Genomic DNA, 27270 nt, shown 5'->3' on the forward strand with positions numbered 1-27270 from the left:
GTGGGATTGTACCTGGAGTTATGCCTGAGATGCGTGCCGGAATAAAGTATTCCGTACTTGGGAGTCCCAACGTTGGGTCGGGTCAAGGTACCTCCTGCGTGTGTGCTCTGCAACGGCGCGCTCCGACTCGGATTGGAATGCGCTTAGGTGATGGATGTTGGTGCTTTCCGCTGGCTGCTTGCTCTGATCCGCGGTTGCTTCTTTGTTTTCTGGGTTCTGAACTTCTGCGTATGCACCGCGCCAACCAACACTTCCTTCTCTGACAGGAGCTACCTAGGTCAGGTACCTCTCGTAGGTACCTGTCAGTCCTTTCGTTGCTTTCCGGTTACCGTGTACGTTGGCCGCGCGTGCAAAGACGTGGAGCAGACTGCGATCCGGCACGATGGTATGCTACCAGCCGACAGGTAAAATCCAAAAATATCTTCTGCCTCTCTTTGCGCTACAGGGATCGAGACGACCAGCTGGCTGTACTGGGTACAGGTCAGCGTCTATCGTAGCTTCTCGGAGCTCTCAGTCAGACGGTAAGTTGGCCCTTTGCTTGCCACCTTACCTAGGTAGAGTACTCAGCAGCAACGACGGACGTTTGCTCCGTGTCCCAAAGCTCAAAAGGTTTCAACCGTCACTTTTGGGCTGTAGCTTGGAGCTAGGTCCGCTGTCCAGCCTTTGACAGATGCTGCTGATGACTGTTGAAGACGGGTTTGGTGTGCGGATGTACGTGTTTGCTTGCTTGTTCGCTTGTGATACATGCGACGAGACGAGAATGCAAAAGCTCAGATGCGAAAAGCAAAAGACGGTTTGATGCGCAGATAATTTTTAGAAGCAAGGTCCTCCTCTCCTCTGACTCTGACTCTGACCCTGCGTCTGCCGTCCGTACGGAGGGCCCCAACAATCAATCCAGCCGTGCCAGCAGATCTCAAACACTGTCGTGGTAGCAGTCACGCAAGGGAGGGCCTTGGGGGGATGGGATTCGATACTGGCAGGCAAATTGTAATAAGCTCGTGCTGGGAGTCTCGACATGGACATTGTTGGCATCGTGGACCCAGGCATGCCGACTAATAAAACTTCTAGGCAGCAAGAAGAGGGCCCTTTTGCAGAAACTTTGCTTTGCTAGTGCATGATGGCTAGGGGTCAAAGAAACGGGCGGGAAACGGCCGGCTGGAGGGGTAGATAGGGGTCTTGTTTCGAACAGGCACAATCCAGTCTATCCAGATAATGCACCACGACTGTGTACAGTGTGGTAAAGTCGAAGACTCGAGATCTGATGAGACTGTCACCATCACTGGTGAGGGGAGCTGGGCGGGCACCTCAGGGGGCATTTGCTTCCTATCCTGACAGGACTCGGCATCCAAAATTCCCACGTCTGATCCAGCATCACATCCCGTCCATCCCTTCTTGTTCCACCATCATCTAAATAGACAACTTTTACAACTTGACGATGCTCATCATATTACAAAGCCTCTTCTCCCTCAAATGTAGTAAATAGATGTCTATTCTTGTCTTGGGTCTGCCTGCTTACACGTAAGACTCTAGACTCCGAATCACCCCTAAGCAGATGCTCAAATGTGTTGGCCTCGGAATGGTAATTTACCTCGAGCACTTCACATTTCCACCATATTATCCTTTCCGTCTGTCTGACGCTGACTTGACTTACGAATACACCATCTCTCAATCTCTCAATCCCTCTCCAGTCTCCATCAATAAGCTGATTGCAACATACCAAACTTGGCCGTCATCTGGTTCCCTGTTCCAGCTGTTCCAGGTCCCGGTGTGTAAATGGTTGCGTTTCTGCTCACTCAGTTGAAAGTACCTCTTCGCAGTGGGATTGGCTGAGAGTACCTTTTCCCCAAGGGCACAAGGGGGTGGCCCCTCCAAGGATTACTGTGTACTTGTGACTGCAAGTGTTGGATTAGGCGTTCTTGCTTCTCGAATCTGCCTTGAGTGGGTTTCTTGTTTCCGGTCCGTGGCCATCCACTGGCTTCCAGCTGCTGGACATTGGCCCAATAATTTGAAATTACACTATTCCTCGCCTAGCCTTGGCATCTATTCTTTCTCCTACACACGCTTCCGGCCAGTCAGCATCGGAGGAGGCATCTTGATCATGCCATCGCAAGCCAGCCATTTACACTCTGCGAACTATACTACACCACTCACACCGATGCTACGGCATAGGGGATTCAAGCACCATGGTTTTGGCCCTAGAGTCTAAAGTCTCAAGTCTCGACACACCGACGCACTCTCTGCTCCCCTACCGCATCGGCGGCTTCAAGAGTCCGGTCACCTGTCACCGGTGATCCCTGCGCCTTCACCGTCGTCATCGTTGTCGTTGTTATTCTCGCCCTGGTCTAGACTTACCTTAGCTGCCGGTCTGTCAGACGCTGATTGACAGGTCCCATCCACCCACTTTTCACTTCCAATATCCAGCTCATTAGACGACCTGATACACGATGGAGCTCTGCTAGATGCACGATGTAGACACTATCACACACCGTCACCAATCAACATGAACGTTGGTCAAGGACTCGCCAACATACGGTCTATCTCCCATGCTGAGCTACGCTGATGATCCTCCTTTAGCGACATCGACGTGGACATCAGATGGAGCAGCCCACATGGAGCAGCAATGAGCATCAAACATGAGATGAGAGTGGACAGTCAAATGCAGACTTCATCAAACACTGGCACCACTTACAGCTGCCGTCAGCTCGCCAACGTGCCAATGTCTCGCGGGTGGGCACGCGAATTGGATCCAAGCTCGTTTCCCCCGAATAAGCAATCCGGATTCCAAGCACCACAAGAGGATGCTGACGCTCTACATAGCTACTTGCTCCGCCGGCTCGCCTATTCGTCAGTGAGCGAGCACAGCAATATTCAATCCACCCTTGTGCACCCCTCTGCATCTCTCTGCAAGGCCGGCACATGCATTCCTCTCAGATAGGGATCGAATGTGGCTCAAGTCTAATAAGGCATATGTCTATTACTTGGAACGAACATTCAGACGGATAGACTAAATGTCATCCGCACTGCCACAAACGACGTCCAATTGCACTAAACATTAGATGCCGAGTCCGCCATATCATCGATCAAGCTGTGCAAACATGCGTTGCCGCCATCATACAAAAATGATTTGCAACTTGCAGCATAAGCTAGCGTCGTCATCTTCAGGTACGAGTCTCACCGTCCCGTCCCTTGGTGCAAGGCACAGGTTGTGCCACCAGGTTTGCCATGAAGCTGACCCCTCAAATATTCGCTGGTGTCACATTTCATATGAGGTGCCTTACCAACAAACGTCTTGGGGGCGGGCTATTTGCCTCGATTGTCTCGCAGTATCTCTAGCCAACACAAGTTCGAAGCGGGCATTTCTCGTTCGTCTTAGATGGGTCGTCTACGATGAGGCGCAGTCCGGCGTGAAACAAGGACCCCATCGCCATATCACAACCAGCACCAACAGCCCTGTTCGACGATATGAACCACTATGAGATCAAGTGTCTTCACCGGATGGCTTTCCATTCTCCAAACTTTCTCAAGTGCCTACGGTCCACGATGTCTTCCTGTTCGCCGGGCCAATCACGGCCCCGTCGCAAATCTAGCGTCGCTGCAAGACGCGGAATCGCGCCCGACACAGCCACGCCGGCTTCGCGGCCCCTTGGCCCCCAAAATGCCAGGCGTGCCAGGCCATGCGGGCATGCCCACTCCCCCCGATATGAATAATGACATCAAGCATATGGTTCTTTGCAAATCCACCGCGCGGCAGGAAGAAGCTTATTCGAGAAAAGGTGCCCCGTTTCAGGTCCATCCGGCAATCCAAGGCCGTGATCGAAGCGAGGGACTCTACCTTTGGAAGTTTGGAACCCTTCGATTTCTCCACACACCGCGCGAAGCTCGGGACCCATCCCATGCTATGCCGGAGCGGGCCCTTCTCTCGAAAGCTTAAGGCGGGAAGCTGTGCTGGCTGCTCATGTCCAATTTTAGAAATGCCTTTCGGAACACGAACCGGACCGCACGGTTGGGACCTGGCATGTGTCCAACAAATACCAACCTGTGATGACAGTCGTCGCGTCGCCCTAGGCGTTGTCACCTTCCCCGGAGATATGGTAGTGTATCATGTCGCCCAAACGTCACGGGGCTAAGGGAACCAGACTTTTGAATTGGAACTCTTTGTCAGCACTGAGCTGGAGGCTGGAGGTTGGAAGTCTGAAGATCACGCCATGCCCAGACCCTCAACTTTAGGCAGCCATATTGGATTTTTGTTTTGGCTCTTTTTCATCGGATGAGACGTCGTTCATCCCAAGGAAGTGAGAAGGCCATGCCACAACCCCCCCGAGATCTTTTCTACACTACCCCCCTTGAGTGGCTGTGCTTCGTCGATCATTCTGGAGAAGAGACTGACATCCAGAGTTCCCCACTGAGTGTAACGAGATGCTCGCAATGGCAGGTCTTTACATCAGCTGCTACTTGGGCAAATACGCCAACTTGCAAATGGGAAATTGGAAATTTCCCTAACGCCATGTGAGACTATTTCTCTATCACGGCATCAATCTGAATCCGTCAAAGGACCCGTGCCGTCTCTCCGATACCCAATCTCTCCGTTGGGTCGGTACTCAGATTTCAATTGCTGGTCCAGCCCCTTGAGTTCTGGCAATCACATCTGCTTGACAAGGCTGGATATGCAATTCTTTTCTACATGAAGTTCGTCTACAGAAATTCTCCTCCCAAAACGAGGAAAACATGACAACAAAACATTTTGATACTCCAAAGTTCCACTGAACCACAAAGACCGATTGATATCCTTTCCCTATAGTGTATAATGAGTAGGGGGCTGTCCGTCTCCCAGTAGAGCAACTCCGTAAAACGCCGGCCTGTCTCCCGGCTCTATTGGTATCATCGGTCTCTCTTTTCTTACAAGTCTTCTTCTTTCTCTCTGTCTTCTTCGTCGTCTTCCGTCTTCTCGTTCTTTAGCAAACGCAAGGAAAGATATCGTCGTCCTGTAAAGATGGACCTTTTCGTAGTCCAAAAAAGACCACCGACATGGTTGTACAGCAAAGGGGAAAATGTGATAGCTGATATCTCGCGGGCGGTAGTAGTACTCGAAGCCACCAAAAAAATCGTTTAGATGACCTCGTTCCGCTCGAATCCCTGCGCTCTCAGCGCGGCGTTGGGCTTCTCGCCGTCCTTGTACTCGCTGACGAACGGGTTGGGGTCCTCCTTCTGGTTGAGGTTGCTAAGCGTATGGTTTACGCCTCTGTGAACGGCCTCTGCAAATTTTGTGTTAGCATTCATCTTCTTCCACACATCCTTAAGGAGGGATATAAGAAAGGCAAATACGCACCATCGGCCCTGATATACAAAATCAAATCCTTCATCGTCCTCTGGCCCTCGGGAATCTTCCAATACTGCACCGCGATATCCGGGATCACAAAGTTCGGATCGGACCACTTAGGCAGCAGGCCCTGGTCGATCTCGTAGAGGCAGCGCGTATACGTGTGCACGGCCTCCTCCTCGAGGTACCCGACGAAGCGGTGGGTGATTTTGGGGGAGATGAGGTACGACAGGAACATGCCGTTGAAGAAGACGCCCTGGGCGCCGAGGATCATGACCTTCATGAACCAGCCCGGCTCCGACATCTTCATGAACATCAGGAGGTGCATGCGCTCGTTGAAGCTCTCCTCGAGGAGGGTCTCGATCCAGCCGTTGTCGCGCTTCATGCGGCGCAGGCTGCCGAGGTGGCGGAGCATGCCGGCGACCATGCCCGGGACTGTTTTACGGACGTTAGTCAGTCTTGCTGTGCCCAAGTTTGCGTGGCAACCCTCCCGTGAGAAAAAGGGGGGAAGAAGAAAAACTCACCTCCGGCAATACTCTCCAAAAAGATGAACCTCACCAGCCATTGCGCCTCGGTAAGCGGCTTATCGGCCACCAACGACGTGGTGGGATTCTTCTTGTCGACCTGCTGCTCGGAACCGAGCCCCGTGGCGCGGTCCATGAACCACCGCGCGAGCCGGACAAACTTCCACGCCGCCCAGTCGCCGACGGTGCGCGGCGCGCGGTGGTCCGGGACGATGTCGTGCATCTGCTGCTCCGTGTACCCCGGGTGCGGCCACGCCGGCGCCGTGAGGCGGATGTGTTCCGTCTCCTTGGCCGGAAAGAAGTCGCGGAGCTGTGTTGCCCGCGTCGTGGAGAAGGATCGGCCGGTGCTGGGGGTTACATGTTGCTGGAACGAGGAGGCGGCGGTGATGCGGAGGCCGGCGAAGGAGGTCGTGGTGGTGGTGGTGTTGTGGAGCGCCGCGGCGGCCCGGGCGAGATGGGCCGCTTGCTTCGGTGCGCAGAGTCTGGTTGATGCTCTTGATGACAGCATTGGGAAAGCCGTGGTAATGTGAATTGCTTTGGTGTAAGTCGGGGGTTGTGTGTAAGTCGAGTGACTAACTCTAAGAGTGATGTCAGGATATAGTGATGTCAAGAATGTACTTGATAGCTGGTGATGATGGAACGAGAGTCGTACGGCCTGAGGAACGGCTCACGACCCAGAGTCTTATATACCATTCGGAGGGGTGGTGGTTATACATGGTAGTTGTTGATACGGCGATGGGTGTTGGGTGTGAGTGGGGGAGGGGGTGGGAAGGGGAGCAGCAAGCAAAACCTGTCATATGGCAGACATTACACAACGGCATGAGCCATGGTCAGGGTATCCAAATCTGAATTATCGGCGAGGACGTAATTACCCAAGCCGACGAGGAAGAATAGGAATGGAAGGGGTCCTCTACGAAGAGGGATCGGGTAACCCAAGCCAAGCCCCATGGAATAGAGAGAAAGGAACCTGGTGTAAGAGCCTCAGGGAGACTTGTGATCCATGCGTTTGGTAGTCACAGGAAAAGTCGCCGAGAGTACGCCGTTGATAATAGGTACGCTAAGGTACAGCAAGTAAACGGCAGTGCAAAAGCGAGAGAAGGAAAAGTCAATTAGTCTCTTGGTTCGCATACTCTTGTCTGACGTCTTGCGGTCCCGATGTTACGGATACAGATGGGAACGCCGTCTTAGTGGGGGCGCAGGCGCGGGCGTTGGTAAAGCAATGCAGATTGGATTTGCAAAGGCCGCGGAGACAGGGATCTCAGTGCGTCGTAGGGCGTAGCGGAACCGACAGGGCCGTACGGAGGAGGAAGTGTGGAAATGCTGTCAAGTCAGCTGGACCAGATTGGCGGCGTTCATGTCGGGTCGTATCGGGATGTGAGTGTTTTTGTTCCAAATGCTCGACGTACGCAGTATACGGGGCGCACACAGGCATTGCTCAGCTACAGATTTCGGTCCGCTCCATTTTCGTGGGGCTGTGATTGGATGGGATACTGTCAGCTTTCTGCCTTGTCCCGTCGACTCGTGGTCTTTTGTTGTCTCTTTTTTTTCCTAATCAGAAACCAGCCGTCGTAATACAGAGTGTCTTATTTTGGTGTTTGCTTACTATTGCTTGCAGCTGCAGTGGTATCTTGTGTGATGACGGAACTGAAGTCCGCCGATGTACCGATTTTCTGCCATGCCGCTGGAATATCCAAAGATACGCCCTAAACATACAAGTATACGACTGAACAGCCATAGAGGGACTGAACAAAACCCTCGAGTCATGAAAGAGAAGAAGACTTGTCGATATCTTGCTCATTGGAGGGGTTCTAGAGTTGGACGGCGATTGAAGATCGCCCTTCATCTCCACTTGACAAGCTCTGGAGCCCGAGGAGGCCGGAGCGCCACTCTGCCAGACCAAACTTTCAAATCCCGTCTTGTTTGGCACTTGGCAAGCTGGCACAAGCACAGCAAATTTACGACATGCTCCGGGGAGCAGGGCGGAAACTTGTCACCCGACCCCGACCCCGACCCCGACCCCCGACTCCGATATTTCTCTCCGGAGGTCCAAGGCCATGCCATGTAGGCCGTAACGGCTTCCTATTTGGGTATCGTTGCTTCAAGTCCAAGACGAAAACTGCTCGCCCTTGATACGGAAATCCTAACAACGGGGACGAAATATCTGGGTTCTTAGTAATGCCTTGCGTGTCATGAAATGGGATCGATGGATTGACTCATTTGATGGATCTGAGACGGGGAAGGATCCATCGGAAATCCGCTCGAGGGTTCTGTCAATTGCCCAAATAAGTCAATGTAAGGCACGGCAGCGTAGATACCTGAGGGCCTATCAGGTAAAGGATTTTTCTGCTGGTCACGCTGGCGCAGTTTGAGGTTGTTTTCGAGTCAATATGCGGTGGACATCGGGAGAAGGCGGCTCTGTTGACGGGGAGCAACATCCGGAACGCTAGGGGAAGCGGGCCATGACCTCGACGACAATATTAATGCCGGTAGTACCTGAGGCTATTCATGGTGGACGATTTGTGATGCCTCACGAGGCTCCACTTTGCGTTCGCAACCCTTGACTGTCGTGCCTGCGCGAGATTTTCGCCGTCTCACGACATATTTGGTGTACGAATTCGACACATACGATGAGCAGATATCAATGGTGCCCATATGCTTGACCGGCTTCAGTATTCGACAAAACATTCATCGATGTATTTGGCCAAGGCGCGTTGTCGTCTTGAACGTGACACATGTTAAGAGTGGTTGACCTTCTTCACCGCGATCCGCCAGGGACCACAAGCAATGAAAGCAAAATGACAAATCTTCTTCAAGATGAGAATTGGGGTTCAAAAATTCCCTGGCCGGCCGAAGCCAACCAGAAGTGGTCATAGTTATAGTTTTCAACTAGCAAAAACACGATCTCGGACGAATCCTCACTGATACGCGTAAAGCCCTTGCACTCAGATGAAGAAGAAAGAGAGAAGAGAAACATGAAAGATTGACGGTGGGAGGTGGCCCTCTTATAGGGTTTGAGAGGTGCATGAGGTGGGTCCGCAATCAGTAAAAGCTACGTACCGGACTTAGGTGCCTTGGGTGCCTTGGGTTCCCGTTTTCCAGGCAGGCAGGTATCAGCCACCAGCCTCCAGGTTTCCTTCCTTTCGAATGGCTTCTGGTGAATGCCGCAGGGGTTGCCTTCTGCACGACCCACACGCAGGGATCGACCTGCCTGCCTGCCTTGAATACCAAGGTACATACCAAGACGACCTCTCACGATGCTCTGTGAACATCGACCTGAAGGCTTCGTAAGTCTGCACTCCTTATACACCATCATTACTGTTGGACAATATTTGGGAAATGTGCTATGATTGCAAGATGCTGACTAGAATTCCGCCTCCAGGGCCCAAAATCAGCTCTCTCCAGCTATCTGCCAACAACATGTTTCGCTGATGTCGTGGTCGTCCCACTGGCGACCTGGACTTACCTCGTCATTCTATTGATTGTCCTTCCACTATGTTTGCGCTCACTACGAGCGTCAGCGTCAGCGTCAGCTTCAGCCGTACCGTCGCACACGGCTGAAACGACCACGGCAGGAGACAAAGTCGCTGTGTCAACATCAGCGTCAACATCTATGCCGCCAGCAACCAAATCGACCTCCGTGGCCGTTAAGATTGCCAGCATCATCTATTACATACTCATAGTAGCCATGCTGGCCATGGTATCACTTGAGATTGCCCGGCTTATCGTCGCTCAGCTCGGGATTGGCCTCCTTCCCTTCACCTACGTTGGCATACTCGCCGCCCTGGCCCTCCACGTCGCTGCTGCGTCGACGACTACAGCATCCTGGCTTGGCGGTTTGCATGTCTACAGGGGTGACGCGCGGTGGCGATGGACAGTCAAGGGCGTCAACGTGCTATACTGGGTGATGTTGATGTGTGTGATGGCGATCAAGGTTGCCAGTCAGGCCAAGGAGCAGAACGTATTGGGGATACGGACGGGTCAGCAGGCGCAGTATCCTATTTCAGATTCCGTCACGGACAATGCGACCATGATAGGGGTGGAGTTTGTGCTATTGATCTTGGAGTTGTTGGCTATCTAATCATATTACCTTACAGTGTCATAGAGGTTCTAGGAGCTGAAATTGTACATCAGATGAGGAGCACACCGAACTGATCGTGCCTTGTGGTAGAGGTGGCGCCTTCCTCTGCAAAGTGACCGTGTGGCTGTGCGCGAGCCAAACAGAGCAGGCGCGGGGTCATTTTGGTGACTCACTGCACAGAAGTGCGGGATGTCCACGAGTCCTCCGTGAGGCCTTCCTTTCCTGACGGACTGGAGGTAAGGTAGCCTTTGCGACAGCCATGGAGTAGGTGCCAATGAGATTTGACTTGAAGTGGCAGCTAGTCCACTGAGGCCAATGAGGCCAATGAGGCCAAAAATGAGACTCTGTGAAAGTGTATTGTTGATGGCGAGGCTTACTCCGTTACCTCAGCAGAAATGAACAAGGGTGATGGCGGGGTTATGTTTTCAACCACCATTTGCCAGGGGTTAGGGAGAGAGAAAAAAAAAAAAGATCGAACCCCTCCACGACGTTCAATGAAGACCCCGCCTGCCGTTTCCAAAGTATTTAGCCAGAGTGCGCAACGCCGACGATGCCTCGATGGAGGCTTCTGGCAAAGAACCGCACTATTGCTCATCTTTAAGGCTGAATCGCAGTGTCCATATTCAAGACCAGGGCAGATGAGACTACACACTGTTCCCCCATTCACTTCTCCGGGGAAAAGATGTAGTGAAGCTGGCAGACAGAGCAGAGGTTCACTCACCTGCCTGTACACATCCCAAGCAGCATAAACACCTCACTGAATGTCTCAAATCAGAAGGCCTGCAGGAGGGACAGCTCGTTGGATGAGATGAATGCAAGCCATCTATGTAGTATTCGTCTATGAGTGAATGTAAGTGGACTGGAAGTCGAAGCTCCAGCGCACCTCCCCCGCTGCTGGTCGTGCTGCCGCTGCCGCCTTCGGCCTGGCTGGGCTGGGTTTTCCCTTCCTCGGGTTCCCCTCTGACAGTCCCTTCCCAAGTTCCTGCCCAACCACAGAGCCCCCTTGTTTTCCACAATTTGTTTCCTTCTCGACTTTAGCCAGACCGGACGGACTTCCCACTCCCCAAACTCTGTCCAAAAACTTCTTTGCAGTAGCCAACATCTCCGGAAAGATTCCTTGCAACATCTTAAGTCGCCCTCTTGTCGCGCTCTAGATTCTTGCATCTTTACCCTTTGGCCCCGCGTTCAACATCTCAAATCTGACATCATGCCTCCTAAGAAGTGGGGTGAGTTACGCCTTGTCCCGCACCGTACCGCACCGCACACGCACACAAATAATCGTGAGAGGCAAAATGTCGCGACGATCTGTCCAGTTTGGCCAGCGCAACTGCTGCCTCTCTTCCCCCCAAACGATATACTTGCTATTCCTATAGGATCTTACTAACTTCCATGTTCCTCACGTAGACGAAGAGAGCAGCGAAGAGGAGAGCTCCGGCCCTGCCTCCCCTATTGGCGGTGCTGTTCCTATCCGCCGCAAGTTCGAAGACGAGGAGGATGAGGATGACGTACGTCAAACGAAGTTACAAGGCCTACCATGTCGCCGCCCGTAAACTAACTCTTCTCATAAAGGTCCTCGACTCCTGGGATGCCGCCGAAGACTCCGAGGTCGAACGCGAAAAGGCTAAGAAGGCCGAGGAAGCAAAGGCCAAGGCTCTCGAGGAGGCTAAGAAGAACAAGAAGACCAAGGCCGAGCGCATCGCCGAACTGAAGGAGGAGCGTGCCCGCCTCGATGCCGATGACTCTGGCGAGGAGGAGACCGAGGCTGAGCGTCGTGAGCGCCTCCGCCGCACTGAGAAGGAGTCCGACCTGAAGCACGCCGAGGATCTCTTCGGTGATATCGGAGTCCCGGCCGGCCGCAAGGCTGTCCTCGCCGGCTCTGCTGTCCAGATCGACCCCAACGACCCTACCAAGACTGCCAACATTGCCTCCATGCCGCTCTTCAACCCCGTTACCAAGACCCAGTTCGAGCACCTCCGCACCACGCTGACCCCGATTCTCGCCAACAACGCCCGCAAGGCTCACTACGGCCTCTTCCTCCAGGAGTTCTCCAAGACCCTTGCCAAGGATCTACCCAGCGATCAGATTAAGAAGATTGCCAGCACTCTCACTGCCCTTGGTAACGAGAAGATGAAGGAAGAGAAGGCTGCCCAGGGCGGCAACAAGAAGAGCAAGGCGGCTAAGACTAAGGTCTCCGCCGTCGTCAGCCGTGCTCCCGCAGCTGACACTGAGACCTACGAGGATGATGGTTTCGGAGAGTAAGTCGATCTCTCAAGACTGCCATCTACCTTGAAATACTGACCCTTCGCTCTTCTTAGTGATGACTTTATGTGAAGCAAAAGGCAGGGTTGCATTATTCTCCCGCGCCCAGAGCTCAGCTCGTCTTATCTCAGCGAGTCTGCTCCGTGCCAATGGATCTGGCGCGGCTCCGTACCGAAGCTTGCCACAGCGACTTGGATTCAGAGCGCAAGTGTCGCTGTCGCGGACCCCGGCTGCGTCACGATGTAGATGGGGGTTCGGCATGACGAGGGTTCGTGGGCTACTGGGTCTGCCGGGAAGGCCATCTGGTTTAGACTGTGAGAGATGGCATCGGAAGTGGCGTCGCCTCAAAGCGGGAATGACGCTGATCATGGGGAAAAAAGCATTCACGGTCTAGAGGGCAAAGGGCCCAGTGCATTTTCGCGCATGATATCAAAGAAGCTCCCTACAAAAGGGTAGTTGTGGACAGCGTTAAGACATGATAGAACTGAATCATTCAAGCAAACTTGTGTAAAGCCCGCGCCATACGTCTGGAAAACTAGACTAGTATAACAGGCTGGCGTACCTATGTCTCTGCGTCTCCAAAGGATATATGTCATCTCTATGGAGCTATCCCTAAACGTCACAAGAAAGTAATTGGTCACTCTCCATAACGAGATGTCCTACTTGTACAGGAGTGCTCTCTCAACCAACTGACCTCCTATCGAGTCTGCTATGTTCTGTAGAGGTCTTCTCGCCTACGGGCCGTTTAGCAGCCATCAAGCCCGGCCTCCCACCATTTCAGGTCCCAAACAGCAACAGCACCCCAGCTTACTTTGGATAATTATGGATTTCCAGTTGTTAGGTCTCATTCGACTCAAAGCAACCACCCGCTCTCCTCTTGTCATCTTGCCCCCTTCCACCGAAGCCGAGGGACAAGATATCCCGAGACAAATGGGCTTTCCAACCCAGGTTTTTTTCTTCTTCGTAGACCACCTCCAGAGAGGGGCACAGTCCTGTAGCTACACAGCTGCATGCAACCGAAAATAAGGGTCCGCGGGGAAAGCTTTGTGGAGATGTATGTGTGCGTTGTGGTTGCGATAAGCGTCACCCAAGATCCTTGACGGTACGAAGTTTGATATTCATGCGCGCGCGTCACGCTGCCAGCGAACGAATTTCATGCCTCGAAGTACCTTGTGAGTGAGTCATACTATCAATGGAGATGGTACCCAACATGTCAACATCGCACGCGACGCGTCTTCGGTGAAGCATACGTTGTCAAAAAAAGGGGGTATCAATTATTTTGTTGTTTGCTCTTCCCCGTATACCTCATATTCCCCATGTAAAACGCCTCGTCTCCCAGACAGAATCCCAGAAGAAAAGGAAAAGAATTGGTTTGATGGGAACCCAATATCCCTCCCTTCTCCTATGTAGAGATGTTTGCCCTTTGTATATGTACATGATGGTTATTGTTTCCTCCCTTTCTCCATCTATACAAGATTTGTGAAAAAACGCCTCCCGTTTTCGAATATCATACGCTCATTAAAAGACAGCCGTGCTCACGTAGAGGGCAGGAAAAACAGAAGAAGCGAGGGGGAGAGGAGAGGGAGTTGAGAGGGTAAGTTTTTAAATGACATTGCCTGCCATGCCCATAAAGAGAGCATGGACGGCAAGACTCAGAGTCCAGAAGCCGACCTTTTTCAGCCGACGAACGCGGCTTTGCTGGTCCTCAATGTCGCGTGCAAAAGCCTCGTAGGTCTCGGCCGACATGTCGTCCATGAGACCGCAGTCAAAGATGGACCAGCTGCCGTCGAAATCGGTGTGTCGCTTGACTATGCGACAGTTGATGGGGATATACGTCTTCTTGGCGTTGATGTAGGCTACGATGGGGCGAACGAGCGCCTGGTTGATGTAGGAGATGTCTTTCGTGAAAAGGGGCACGGCGGCCTTGACATCGTTCATGTGGATTCGGAGATCCATGATTAGATATCTCCGGTCTTCTTCTGATGACTCGGAAGAACTGGAGGGGTCGGTAAATTCGGATTCTGTAGGCTTCTCGGGGACCTCTTCGGTGAGCTCTGGTATAGCTTGAGAAAGATGGCCCTTACTGGGTGTAGAGCCCCAAAGATCCGAGGCGGATGAGCCCACGATTTTGATGTCGAGCAGATCCTTCTGGAGCAGACGCATACGGTTGGATATGACGACGTCCTCAAGCTGGTCGTAAAGGTCTGACATGGCTTTGGTGATGCCATCGTCAACGTCCGCTGGAAACATGACATCTGCGACAATGTCTACGTTTCCCTCGTAAATCCAGCCGAACGGTCCCTCTACGCCACGGTTGAGATGGTCGATTTTGAGACCATCGATGCGCAAGCGGCTGAACTTCTTCCAAGCTGCCGGCTCGCCCACATCCTCTGCCATGTCTCCGTTCTCGCTAGCAATAGTACCGTGTACTTGTCGGGGGTGAATGGTGAATAGAGAGCCATCAAATGATCCCGACATGTGGGTTGCTGATAGGAAGTCGTAAAAGAGCCACTGTTTCCTGAGCTGTGGCAATTCGCATGAGAAGATGCTGACGGAGAATGGTCGGAAGCCCTTGGGCTGGTGAACTGTAACGAGTAGATCCTCGAGTTTGAAAGAGTCGATCTCGAAATCGCCGGGCTCGTGGGTATGGCGGTATGATAGAGGATCGACCACCTCGTCAGACCACTGCACAGATGTGCGATCAACGACACCACGAACCCCCTTGACCTCAACATCTTTCAGGAAACCCTTGCCGTTCCACCACTTCAAGAATGACAGTGTCACATTTACAGTTGCGATCGACACGTCGTATTGTGTGTAGTTGCCATCATCCTCTTCCAAGACCTGGCCGTCCTGGTCTGGCTGATTTCCAGTCGCAGCCATGGCGGCAGCGCTCTCTGAAGAGCCCTTGCTGACCGAAGACTTGACCTGTCCGGGTCGCCGTGACACAAAGACGTTCTTGAAGCTGATCACGCCATCTCCCCACTTGGGAACAATTGCCGATTCGAAGACGACCGTGACGCCTGCAGACTCGGTCAAAGAATCGCCTACCCATTTGGCAAGAGTTTCTGTCCAAAACGTTCAGCAACTGGGCATGGCACAAAAATAGAGGGGAGCTTACCTTGCGCAAAGACGGTGTTGATGCTGAGAATGATCAGCGAGAAGAAGGTGGTGGTACCGACCAGAATCCAGACTAGATGACCAAACAGGAACCACGAAACGAAGGCGCCCCATTCATCAATATTCCACGGCCTCATACTCCTAATAGATGCCCACTTGAATCGAACTTTCATCCGACCCAGGAAGCCGTTCGCTGCGGCCAATAGCTCATCCCGGGTGGGCCGGTGCGGCATCTTTGGAATGTGCAAATATTTCGACACGGTGGATGCGATCGATTCGGCGTCAGGGTCCGGTGCTTCTGGCTTGCCCTGCTCCCCGGCCTTGGGAGTATCCTGCTTCGTCTGGGTTGTCGGACTCTTTTCCTCATGCTTTCCACTCTTGGAGCTATGGTGCCTCCTTTCGGCCGGGCTTACGGTGCCTCTCGAATCGGTATGTATGCCTCGTCGCCATGCTTGCCGGGCCAGTTGGTAGATATTCGACTTCTTCGTCAAGCTGGTGCTCGTAGCGGATTCTGCAGCAACCGCACAAGCTGCCGATGCTTGCGTGGGTGTGAGTTCTGTGGTAAACCCAACCAGCAGCAGTCCGCTGCCTGTATAGCTTCGTCGCGCATTGTGGATGTTCGGTCGAGGAAACGAGTGTTGTGACCCGGAGTGTATCGACCTTCTGAACGTGCTCGACCTAGGGAGAGAAGGGCTGACGGTAGATTGACTGGCTTTCAAGCAGGTATTTCTCGTCGTCGCTGTTGTGATGGTCGTTCCTCGCAAACCCAGAGTCTGCGCTGATCCGCAGGCGCAAGACCAGAAGCGACGCCCAAGAAGAGTTGACGAAGCGTTAGACATTTCTCAAGCTCATCCTGTCTCTTGGTTGAACAGAGAGACAGCAACAAGAAGAAAGGACGAGGAGGGAGGAGAAACGACCCTGTTTATTTACCGCAGCAACAAATGGACCAAAGAACAACACGGTCAGAGGGGTTGGAGCAAGGCAAGTATCGAGGGAGGCACGGCAAATGTTAGCACATTTCATGCGCTCATGCAGAAATGACTGAGATGCAAAGCTGGGCCAGGGAAGGGCAAGCCTGTGAAAAGTCATCCATGACGCGCTACCGCAGCTCTAGGTACCTCGCTGAACCCGGCTGGACCCGTTCCAAAGGCACCTTACGTATGGGGCGTCCGCGCTTCCAGCAGAAAAATTCAGAGGCGCATCATGGCCCGTGCCTCGAGTCTGGGCCCAATGCTGGTCCTAGGCCTTCGGGCCTGTTGCTGACTTGCTGACATAAGATCCGCAAAGGCTTAACGGTGCACGATGCTAAAGTGCTTAGCCCATCAGAACCCCCAGGCCTTATCGCCTTATCGATAGCGAAACACAAAATTTTGGGAATTCGGCGATAAATCGATACTGGCTCACGACTGGCACCCGGCGCTTTTTTCTTCACGACCGCCTGCCCACCCCGCCAGACCGACTCGGCTCGATACCACACAACCCAAAGAAACACCACCACCACCGAAGCGATATATACACCCTTGATCGAATATCGCTGCCTTTCTCCCGATTCCTTCGAGATCTTTCGGAAACCGAAAACGAAACGCTGCCCAACATGCCTGCCCCGACCGCCAAGCAGGTAGAGGTTTCTGCCCCGCCATTCGAGGCGGCCTTCCAAGAGCCTCAGCAAGACGAGGAGCTCCTCCTCGATGCGCCCGCCCTACCCGAGGAGATGGACGCGATCCTTCCCAGCGTGCCGCAGAACGGAGAGGAAGGCGAAATGGTCGTCGACGAGGAGAACCGCCCGCGCTTTGCGCCCGCCAGAGACATTGTGCGACAGACCCTTCTTGAGACTTAAGAGAACACTGGGAAAGACTAAGACGTATTTTGTGCCCAGGACCCCGTCACCAGAATAGAGACTCGCAAGGTCCCCGTGCCTCCTCATCGGTTCACCCCGCTTAAGTCTTCTTGGCCCAAGAGTACGCTTCACAGAGTTCCCTATGCCACGGGCAATGACGCACCGTTCATTCTCTCTAACATTTTCTCGCTCTGCAGTTTACCCCCCGCTCGTCGAGCACCTCAAGCTCCAGGTCCGCATGAACCCCCGCCGGAAACAGGTTGAGCTTCGGACCTCGAAGCACACCACCGAGGACGGCGCCCTGCAAAAGGGCGAGGACTTCGTCAAGGCCTTCACCCTGGGCTTCGACGTCGACGATGCTATTGCGCTGCTGCGTTTGGACGACCTTTACAGTAAGCCGGAACAATCTTTCGCTGAATACTAGACTCAGCAACTGACGAAACTATGTAGTCGAGACTTTTGAGATTCGCGATGTCAAGCAGGTTATGGGTAACGAGGCGCAAGGCCGTGCTATTGGTCGCATTGCAGGCAAGGACGGCAAGACAAAGTGTATGGAGAACATCCCGAGTCTGGACAGAGAAGCCCCCTTTTTTTTTACTAACATGAGACTTATTCAGTCGCCATCGAAAACGCCAGCAAGACCCGTATCGTCCTGGCCGACAGCAAGATCCACATCCTCGGCGCATACAAGAACATCCACATGGCTCGCGAGTCCATTGTTAGCTTGATTCTCGGAAAGCCGCCTTCCAAGGTCTACGGCAACCTGCGGACGGTCGCGGCGCGCATGAAGGAGAGATTCTAGAGAACAAAAGTAAAAAAGTAAACAACAAAAATTGAGGGAAAATTCCCCCCAGCTTGGACAAATGACAAGGGCAAAAAAGAAGAGAAAGCTTCGAGAGAGGAGAGGGAACCGTGGAAGAAAAGACTTTTTCATTTTTGGTGGGTTTAATGATTGGCATGAATGGCATCCTATCATGGACTTCTGGCGTTGTGGGCATTTTAGAGAGATTCCAAAAACTTTTCATCCAGGACTAGGGGACAATGAAAGAGAAATTTTGAACAGCTTTCGAGCTTATGAACATGGAATGTGATACGTATGCGCTAGTATACACTACTAAAGGATAATTGTATACGGAGATATTCGCAAAGGGTGACCTATTCTACGTACCTGCGGACTAAGGTAGAATACACACAACAACAAAATATACATTAAATGAATGGTTTGAGATTCCAACATCTGCTCCTTCGCTCTGTATGACCGTGAAGCGAATACATTCCATCCTTGACCTCTGTCTCTGCGCCTAGTAGGAAGGCTTCCACCATCACTCTGCGAGATTTCAATGTTTTATCAAGACGGCCTCTATCGAACCATTGCCGACAGGAGATACTGGTGGACAATTATGCCTACCTTGCCGCCGCAAAATCGTACAAGCATCATGACATCAAGATCAAGTATGAGGCAAACAATATGGTCTCCCCCATACTCTTTGAACCAAGTGACAGCTTCATCACAACCACACAGCCCAAGACAAAAAGGTAAGAAATGTCCGTAATGCGTTACTCCATAGACGTCTATACGTGCCTAACCCCCCAAATCGAAGAAAGACTTTTTACATCATTGGCCACTCTACCCCGGCGGCAGCCCGACTTGTCAAGCCATGCCTTTTATCCAGGCTGTCTTGGACTGAACTGGCATTAAAACCTTTTTCCACTCCCATCTTCCCCTTGCTCTCTCCATCTCTCTCCGATTTCGCCCCTGTCTCTCAGCTAAATGCTTCAAGCGTATTCAAATCTTCAGAAAATTCACTGAAGATACGAGGGTTTGTTGTTGTTGCGTGTGTAATGTGGCGCTCATGTTCATTTCGAGCAGACAAAGTTATTACTCTTCATGAATGACCGCTTACTCCTCATCACCCTCACCCGCCTCGGGCACCTCCTCCGCCTCGTCGTCGCCATCAAGGCCGCCAGAGGGGAGCTCGTACAGGCGGAGGATGGACTTGTTGGGGTCCTTGACGAGGATGTACTTGCCGTCCTGCTCGCGTCTGAGACACATGTCGGCAATGGTGCGGACGATACCCCAACCGTTGGACAGAGACAGGTTCATCTGGTTGGCGAAGTCACGGGGCTTCCAGCCGACGACGCCGAGGATGACGTGCTTGTCGTTGGACTTGGGGTTGGCGCGAGAGACGAAACTGTAGAGAGTGTGTTAGCATCGGCTTCGTTTATTCAATGGAGATGAACAAAATGAGAAAAAACGCACCCAAGCTTCATGACGTCGGCACGGGCGAGGATGCTCTGCACCGTCCACCTGGCGAGCTTGCACGAGTTGTTCTTCATCTCCGTGGCGACGACGGCACCGCGCTGGGAGACGAGCTTCGTCCGCCAGTCGAGGGCACCACCGCTGCCCTGGGCCTTGTTGTCGAACTCGTTGAGCGCGTGCAGGGTGACGAGCTGGTCGTCGCCGCTGATGGCGTTCTTCTGGACGGCGTCGACCTCGGTACGGACGACGAGGTAGAAGTTGTCCTCCTCGCTGTTGGTGGAGAGGTCGAACTTGCGGTACTTGTAGGCCTTGCTGGCCGGAGGGTCCGTGTCCTCGGAGGCGTTGTAGAAGGGGTTGGCGTTGGTCATCTCGAGCTTCTGGCCCTCGCTCTCGACGACGACCTGGTTGGCAAAGTTGTGGTTGATGTAGGTGGCCTCCTCGGCGAGGGCGCCGGGCATGTTGAGGCTATCCTTGGAGCCGTCCGAGGCGTCCATGGGGGAGTCGGCAGCGTTCTCGTTGACGGTGACCATGTCGAGCGCGGCGTTATCGCGCTTGTCGAAGAAGACCTTGTTGCCCTGCACCGAGATGACAATATCCCAGGGGTAGACGGATCGCGGGGAGCACATGAGCATGGAGAGGATGCTGTCTGTGGCGAAGATGGAGGCCTCGTCCTTGTCGGCGAGCTCCTGGATCACAGGATCGGAAGAAGTCGTGACATTGTACGCAGCGCGGTCAATGGCGTTGAGCTTGCGCTCGAAGCCCTTGACGGCGGGCTTGTCGTAAGAGCGATCGTAGTTGTAGACGAAGCCGTAGGCGTCAATCTCCTCGCCCTCATCGGCGTCCAGGTTGAGCTTGGCGAGGCGGTTGTAGTCAATCTCCTCGAGCAACTTCCAGTCGGCCTTGATGTTAACACTGGCGTCACGGTTGCGGGCGGGCTTGTCGTAGTCCTTCCAGCCGAAGCGGCGGCCACCACGGCCACCGCCTCTTCCGCCCCGTTCGAAGCCTCCTCCATAGCCTCCGCGGCCGCCCTGCTGGCCGCCACGGGCGACGGTCGTCCGGCCACCGCGAGCGTTCTGAGCGGGACCTCCACGCTGGCCGCGGCCGCGGGTGAAGACGGCGCCACGGCCGAATCTTGTCTTGGTGCTGTCGCGGGTGTTGCTGACGACGGAGAAGGTGGACTCGTCCTCGGCGGGAGGGGCGTTGAAGGAGATGGCGTGGCCGGCACCGTAGACTTGTTGGTCTTGAAAGGAGGCAAGAGAGTCAGCGACGATGTCGTCTTCTTGGAGGGTTTCGTAGCTAAAGCTAGAGGAGGAAGAGGTGATGCTTACCACGGTAGTTACGGTTGTACTGCTGTCTGCCACCACGTCCGTCTCTGTCCTTGCCCTCGGAGGTCCAGTCGGCCATGCGACCAAGCTTGTCGCCTTTGGAGAAGGGCGCATAGGGGACACCGTTCAAGGTAGTCTCGGTGGTGACGGGCGGGCCCCAACCATCGCCGGCCGGGCAAGTCTCGACGAGCTTGACCCAGTCCATTTCCTGAGCCATGTTGAAAATGATTTTCTTCCTTGGCTATTGAGGTCGAAGTCGAAATCGAAATCGGTCTAGCTGTGCGTCTTTCAGTAGGGGAAAGGGGGGTGGCAGCAGCGCTCTCGGGCTTCTGAAAGATGGAAAAGTCGTCAAGGGTTTGGGTGGTGCACACCTCCTCTTGCCGTTGATTTTCGACGTTCGGATTTGGTGGGGTGAACTTTGTGGGGCAGAGCGGGCAAAATTTCAAAGTCTTGTGTTTCGACACCTGGCGGCGACTGACAGCCACTCGTTTCCACGCGACGCGGGGCCACTGCCAGCCACGGCCGACTTGCATCGTGGCCGCGAAACACCAAGCCATTCGTTCGTAACCGCAAGGTACCTTTTGGCTATCTATTCACACAGTGAATCACTCATCCGAAAATACATCTCACCAGTCTCATTACGAGCTCATGTTTTCACGATGTTGTCCTCAAAATATTCAAGAAAATGTACATATCATTAAGGCCGTGGTATCAAAAGTAGTCCCCAAGATTCCCAGAATAAGCTCCAAGTATTTCTAGTTTGAGCCTCTCTTCACACCAAGTCACGCGTACAAAGATTCACTGAATCTCCTGATGAAGTGCCCCTCTCGTTGCCCGAGTGGGTTCATGCCAGACGCTTTTAGTAGGCGTAGTTCATCATTTCCGGTCCGGAGCAGAAGACGTTCTCCAACGCGTCCCTGACCTCGAACTCCTCCATAACGGCTCCAAAGCTAGTCACAGTCAGTATGAGCCGCAACTAGTGTGAAGAACAGTGTAGATACGTACCCGTAGCATCGGACCTTGTCCTTGAGCTCGTCAGTGAGCTTTTGGAAATCCTCGGCGCGGAGTTCGTGAGCTCTAGGGTGGCCCAGAACCATACCCCAAGCCATGACCGGCGTGACCTCCCCATCGAGGTTAAGCTTCTTGCTGAGATCAAGCAAGGCCGAAAGGCTGCCTTTGCTCACTTCCCACGTCCTCTGCTGGGAGTCCAGGTCTCCATTGACATTGCTGTACCCGAACGGGATGTCAGGTGTAAGCTCTGGGAAGGGCGCCGGGGGGCACGAGGCCATCAGCGCGTGTCCGCAGGGCTCGCCGCCCATCTCGCTTGATCTCTCCAACAGCCAAGGCATGTGATTCATGCAGGGTTTCTCGAGACTGTTACATACCCTCGATAAAATCGCACTCGTCAGCAAGCTCTTCTTCCGTTCGTTGCAATCATCGCTCACACCACCCGACTCCCGAGGATGTCCAGGACTTGGTGATATGACAAGTACTTTTCACTGCGGGGGAGGTGATAGGTATGCCTTCGAGGGCGAGGGATGGTGGTTATCGTACGTTAAGACGAAGTCAATGCCCGCTTGCTCAAAGTCCACACCTCTACCAGAGCTCTGCCCTTGTCTATTTTGTTGCAGTTGCTGGCTGCCCATCTGGGGAAGGGGAGGGGGCAGACCGTGGGGGTAAGACGGACCGTGAGACGAAGGCGACACCGACGGCGCTGTCGTCGACGTCAAAGGTGGCGTATAGGCGTTCTGGCCGTAGCTGTGGCCCGACTGGCTGGCACTCGATGTGTAGCCTCCGCTAGGGTTGCTGACCATATCGTCACCATAGTGAGATAGAGGGATTCCGTTCTGGACCAGGAGTTGCTTGAGTTGCCTGTTCTCCTCGGCTACCTTGTCCTTGTCTTGCGATATGTTGCTGAAGATTTCTTTCAATCTAAGGACCTCATCTTCCAGAGCCTTGATGTAAAGCTCTTTTCTTTCACGATGCGTACTGCAAGCTCCACCGTCAGTACCCCGGTCGTTTCGCTTGATCCTCCGGCAATATCGTCCGTTACTCACCGTTGTGCCTGTCTGTTCAATTCTTGTCGCCGAGTTAGAGCAGGTTTACTGTCGGGTTTCGGTCCTCTCCTTTTGGGTGTTTGCCCGTCTACGAATACGCGTTGTCAGAACAGTCTCCCTTCTGGCACGGATATATCGTCGACCCTACCTCGCGTTGTCCTCTTTTCTGTCAGGGACTTGAGAAAGCCCAAATTCAAGGAGCTCAAAGGGCCCCGCTCTTGGTCGGAGCCAGAGCCGCCGCCACCATACTGGCCCTGCGACGGCTGCTTCCCGTACTGGTCAGGCGACAACGAGGAAGCCATCGCTGCCCTCTCGTGAAGCTCGCCCACAGACTGTTTGCGTGCCGGAGAAGATGACTGGTTCGGCGGGGAGCGATAAGCTGCTAAATTTCCTAGGTCAGTCATTGTGTCGATCTAGAACCATTGCAACGAAGAGAGAAAGGGCTTAAGAAGCGCAGCAGTTCATATCGTCATGTGAAAAGGGTAAACACCAAGGCTATAGCGGGGGGTCATGTCTTTACAAATACGTCTCGATTCGTGGCGTACCCGACCAGCCGGAGTAGACAGGATGACTTGAGGGGCTTACCTGGGAAGATTGGATGCGCGATGGTCAGGCTTCCACTTGGACTGGCAATACGATGCTGTGTGACGGTGGTTGTCGTCCGTCAAAGCAGGGGATGTTGCGGTGGAAAGGGATCGAGCCGTTCACGGCTGTATCATGCGCTGTGCTCTTCCGAACCGCGATTATGGTTATTTGAGAAGCTCTTCTCGAACGTGAAACCCAATTCTGGCGTCCGAGCTGTCTGAGGATGCTATGCGGTTGCGACGAGGGGACGAGCAGGGCGCGGGGAGTAGAAGGGTCGGGGTAGGCTGGGTAGATTAATCCGCCCTGTTTTAGAATTGTTTGACACAGTCCAGACGAAGAGGATGGATGTCGTGCGTCCGGGGGTGGTTGGACGGTTGCAGTCTGGCTTTTTCTGGCTCTGGTTCTGGTTCAGGCTCAATCAAGCAAGCTTGGGCTCGGAGTTATCCTGGACCTGAGGTAATCACTGTCCGCCTAACAGCTTGGGGTTGGGGACCTGGGATTGGGGGGTAAGGGGAGTCTGGAAATGGGTTGGAAGAGGGTAGTAACAGAAAAGGGCAGAGGTGATAAGGAGAGAACGGATGACGGCGGAGCGGAGAAACCACCAAGAAGGTAAGGTAGAGACGGGGGGCGCGTTAAGAGCCCTTGGTTTCGTCCTTTGGCTGTGGCTCACTTCTGCGCTGGTGGCCAATGTTTGTCGCGAATCGAGATGACAAGAGGCAGCGCCACCGCCCTCTTCTAAGACAAGATGGCGGAACTTGGAAGTCGAGAGCAGCAGGCGGACACGGGCGGGCGGCCAAGGCGGTCGTTGGTCCAGTCAGGTCAATCAATCAGGAAGCCCAACGAGTTATGGTACGTCGTCTGGATGAGAGCAGCGAAAAGGATGACGGGAGGGTGAATGAATATGCGGGGTTTCAGCAGTAGCAGCAGCAGCAGCAGCAGCAGCCCGTCACTCGGATCGAATCGATGTTGAGCCCCTCAGTGATAATGATGGTAATGAAGGGAGAGAAAGTGGCAGTTCGGCTAGCTAACAGCAGGCGTTCGCAACTCTGACTTGGAAAGCCTTAGGTGGGCAGTCTGTCGGTCTACCTAGTTCATAGAGGCTTCCAAGAAAACCCCGGAGACGGATCCTTGCGTCAAGGCCGAATGCCAATGGGTCACCCCAGTCATCAAGGCTCAAAGGTACCTTAGTTAGGCGGTGCTGGTTTGGCCTAGGACTTGAACGATCAAGTCCGATTTCGTTGCTTTTTCGGAATCATCGGCGGTTCCACGCACTTCTGTCCCCTTAGTTCGTCTGCCTTACCGCGAGAGAAAGAACGTCGGCTGGAGTGGCAGTCTGACGAAGCTGACGAACAGAAGGCCCTCTCGAGATTCGTCACCGGATAGGGCTATGCCATGTCGAATAGCTACTTGGGCATCTTGCAGGGGCGAGCTCCAGCTATGGTGAGGCCGAGGAGAAGCGGCACGCGGCGTAGCCAGTATTGACTATGTGACAAATATTGGAATTTTGTGTTGGCGCCGGTACTGACATAGGCGGGGGTAAAGGAAGGCGCCTTCCGTGGACGGCGGGCGACGGTTCCTGGTCTAGACCCTTAAGCCTACGATCCGTTGGCGGTTGAGTGAAGACCAGCAGCGGCGTGCCCGTGGCTGGCCAGGGCCTCTCTCTCTCTCTCTTTCACACGCACGTCTCTATCTCTGTATCCGTGTTGTGATATTGGATCATGGTGGTCCAGAAACCACGTACTCAAGCTATCGAATGCTCCCAGTTTCGGCTGGGCTTTGTACAAATGAACGGCCCGAGGGCAGACCGAGTACGGCTGGGAAAAGGAGGCTTCAGAGGCTTCCAAGTTCCGCCAGAGCGCACAAAGTGCTGCGCCGGTACTCCGTACAAGCGGGGAGGAATGAGGGGAGCGAATATTCCTCCACGGGTGCCTCAACCGTTATCCTCATTCCTCTCAGCTGCTTTCTTTCCGACAAAGAAGAGTAGATAGTCTCAGTAGAGACATGGAGCGAGAGGTTCGGGTGCGGCATTCGGTCCTCATCCTTGCTGCTGTTGCTTCGTCTGCCTGGAATGCTTTCGTTTGGCTTGACTTGCTTGACTCGGCGTCCCATCCACCTACGCTCCAGTTCTGCTCCCCAGCGCCGGCATCAACTCCGTCTCCAAGGACCAACAGTCCTCCAAACTCCAACCACGAGTCCCCAACTCAGACCCAGACCCTTGAGACCCCTGGTGGTAGGTGAGGGGCATGTTTGCTTGTTTGCTCGCTTATCAGAATTGCTCGTCTTGGAATCGTCAGATTCCTATGCACGAGAGCCCTCGCAAGACAGAAGTAGAAGCCCATACGTCCGTACGGAACGTGTCACAATTCTGACCCCTTGCTAGACCAACACTTCTCCATGGCAGACGCACACGTGCGAGCTTGCATTTCTGCTGGCCAGCGGCGCGTCAAAAGTTTCTTGTTGCGATGCAATCATCTAGCCTGCGAAACTCTGCGCGTAAATCCCATCTCTCTCAAGTCTCCCATCCACACAGACCTCGGTCCAATGGCCGCGTTGACATCGGACGAGCCGGGAAAAAAGCCAAGAGTCCCTTAACTGGACCTCACACTTGACGGTCTATTTTGAGCTTTGAATATCTTGCAAACGAATGCACATATGACTACTTATATATGCAGCCAACCTTAACACTCGAGCACCCCTCTGTCCGTGTGTCCAGTGTGCACATCTCGTCGCATGTCGAATGAAATCCGGCCTGTCGTAGAGCTGTCGGGTGCTTCAATGCTGGCACTTTGACGTCTCACTCGTCCCTTCGAGACCTTTCAGGCTCGGCCCATGTGATTAACGGCCAGGAACGTGAAATCCCTGTCTTTGAGTGATTCGGAGGGGGCTCCTCGCTCACATAATTGAGTTAAGCCCGCAGTTTGTCAGTCGGCCCACGGAGATCGTTCATTGACCTCTGCCAAAAGTCCATGCCGTCATTTTACCCCATTTGGGAACTTGGGCGGGACCGGACGTCTCTGCTAGCAGAAGCCAGCCACAGTAGCATCGTGTTTCCTTTTCCCCGATTCTTGTGCTGTCGCAATCATGTCCTTTGAGAAGATCATCAGCCCACGATCGCCAAACTGTAAAGCTTCCTCCTCGTTGGCAGCAAGGAACACGGCTATAACTGTGCTTGTCCACTGAGCGGGAAGAGGAACGCGCATCTCTGAGACGAGTGAACCCCGGATCATCGCCCGCTCGTTCGAAACCTTCACCCTTGATCTGCTGGCCTAAAGGTCACGCGCGCACGCGGCTCCCTTTCGAAACATCCCTTGGTCTAGGGCAGGGTGTCTTGGGTTGTAGATCGGTTTGCCGCGCTTCGGCTCGCCCACTAGACGGCCAACCTTAATCTTTTCTTTTGGGACGTCGCCAGTTGCGAAGTAACTCAGAGTGTAATCATTTTCGTGCATCGATTCACCTTCTTACGCCTCGCTCTCGGATTCCACTAGAGTGAGCCCTGACGATTGACCTCTCAACGGTCATGGCTGGCCACGGCAACATGCTCACTCACTTCCGAGGAGCTGCCATTCTGGCGCCTTGGGTTCTTTGGTTGCTTGTGGCAGATACCGCCATCTCACTGCAGCTCCCGCTGAAATGGCTCGCTCCGGAATTCGTGTACAACTCCTCGTCACGGATCGCCGAGACAGTTTGGTACTGGATCCAGATCATCTTTGAAAGATATAATGGCGCCAACATTACATTTTCCGGCGATGCCCTTCCCCGCGGGGAGTCGGCTGTAGTAGTCGCCAACCACGTCGGATGGGCGGACTTTTACATGATCCAAGCTCTCGCGATTAAAGCCGGCATGCTGGGTCGTTGCCGTTACTTTGCCAAGATCCAGCTGCGGATAGTTCCATTTCTTGGTTGGGGTC

The 27270-nt window shown here is 53.6% G+C and overlaps 9 protein-coding genes across 9 annotated transcripts; 5 read left to right on the plus strand and 4 right to left on the minus strand.

Annotated features, from left to right (window-relative positions):
* Positions 1-2620: 2620 nt before the first annotated feature.
* Positions 2621-2935, plus strand: BDZ83DRAFT_652657 (uncharacterized protein; the record flags this gene model as incomplete). Its single annotated transcript, XM_060510545.1, has 1 exon — positions 2621-2935. One exon carries the CDS (start codon positions 2621-2623, stop codon positions 2933-2935), a length of 315 nt encoding a protein of 104 aa, XP_060364014.1.
* Positions 2936-5106: 2171 nt separating this feature from the next.
* On the minus strand, positions 5107-6349 carry BDZ83DRAFT_579673 (alternative oxidase; the record flags this gene model as incomplete). The annotated part of the gene is made up of 3 exons (XM_060505268.1): positions 5107-5252; positions 5327-5752; positions 5842-6349. 3 exons carry the CDS (start codon positions 6347-6349, stop codon positions 5107-5109), a joined length of 1080 nt encoding a protein of 359 aa, XP_060364015.1.
* Positions 6350-8978: 2629 nt separating this feature from the next.
* Positions 8979-10377, plus strand: BDZ83DRAFT_624824 (uncharacterized protein). Its single transcript, XM_060508465.1, has 2 exons — positions 8979-9125; positions 9221-10377. Exons 1-2 carry the CDS (start codon positions 9096-9098, stop codon positions 9917-9919), a joined length of 729 nt encoding a protein of 242 aa, XP_060364016.1. The 5' UTR covers positions 8979-9095; the 3' UTR covers positions 9920-10377.
* A 749-nt stretch (positions 10378-11126) lies between these two features.
* BDZ83DRAFT_753082 (eukaryotic translation initiation factor 3 subunit J) lies at positions 11127-12250 on the plus strand (the record flags this gene model as incomplete). The annotated part of the gene is made up of 4 exons (XM_060514300.1): positions 11127-11145; positions 11324-11424; positions 11489-12174; positions 12235-12250. The coding sequence occupies 4 exons, from the start codon at positions 11127-11129 to the stop codon at positions 12248-12250; spliced, it is 822 nt and encodes a 273-aa protein (XP_060364017.1).
* A 1530-nt stretch (positions 12251-13780) lies between these two features.
* On the minus strand, positions 13781-16137 carry BDZ83DRAFT_579742 (uncharacterized protein; the record flags this gene model as incomplete). The annotated part of the gene is made up of 2 exons (XM_060505279.1): positions 13781-15246; positions 15300-16137. 2 exons carry the CDS (start codon positions 16135-16137, stop codon positions 13781-13783), a joined length of 2304 nt encoding a protein of 767 aa, XP_060364018.1.
* Positions 16138-16892: 755 nt separating this feature from the next.
* On the plus strand, positions 16893-17937 carry BDZ83DRAFT_579688 (pre-rRNA-processing protein PNO1; the record flags this gene model as incomplete). The annotated part of the gene is made up of 5 exons (XM_060505271.1): positions 16893-17108; positions 17175-17256; positions 17333-17527; positions 17586-17684; positions 17753-17937. 5 exons carry the CDS (start codon positions 16893-16895, stop codon positions 17935-17937), a joined length of 777 nt encoding a protein of 258 aa, XP_060364019.1.
* Positions 17938-19035: 1098 nt separating this feature from the next.
* Positions 19036-20937, minus strand: BDZ83DRAFT_579735 (eukaryotic translation initiation factor 3 subunit D; the record flags this gene model as incomplete). The annotated part of the gene is made up of 3 exons (XM_060505278.1): positions 19036-19327; positions 19396-20635; positions 20724-20937. 3 exons carry the CDS (start codon positions 20935-20937, stop codon positions 19036-19038), a joined length of 1746 nt encoding a protein of 581 aa, XP_060364020.1.
* A 563-nt stretch (positions 20938-21500) lies between these two features.
* Positions 21501-23187, minus strand: BDZ83DRAFT_780116 (BZIP-type transcription factor). The gene is made up of 5 exons (XM_060515526.1): positions 22926-23187; positions 22778-22865; positions 22275-22709; positions 21726-22094; positions 21501-21670 (listed from the first exon to the last, which is right to left on the minus strand). Exons 1-5 carry the CDS (start codon positions 23179-23181, stop codon positions 21580-21582), a joined length of 1239 nt encoding a protein of 412 aa, XP_060364021.1. The 5' UTR covers positions 23182-23187; the 3' UTR covers positions 21501-21579.
* Positions 23188-26879: 3692 nt separating this feature from the next.
* On the plus strand, positions 26880-27248 carry BDZ83DRAFT_753088 (uncharacterized protein; the record flags this gene model as incomplete). The annotated part of the gene is made up of 1 exon (XM_060514301.1): positions 26880-27248. A coding segment is annotated over one exon (369 nt), but the record flags the coding sequence as incomplete, so codon positions are not given.
* Positions 27249-27270: the final 22 nt, after the last annotated feature.

Source organism: Colletotrichum acutatum, assembly GCF_030867785.1.
Source record: "Colletotrichum acutatum strain CBS 112980 chromosome Unknown BDZ83scaffold_58, whole genome shotgun sequence".
NCBI classification, from domain to species: Eukaryota; Fungi; Ascomycota; class Sordariomycetes; order Glomerellales; family Glomerellaceae; genus Colletotrichum; species Colletotrichum acutatum.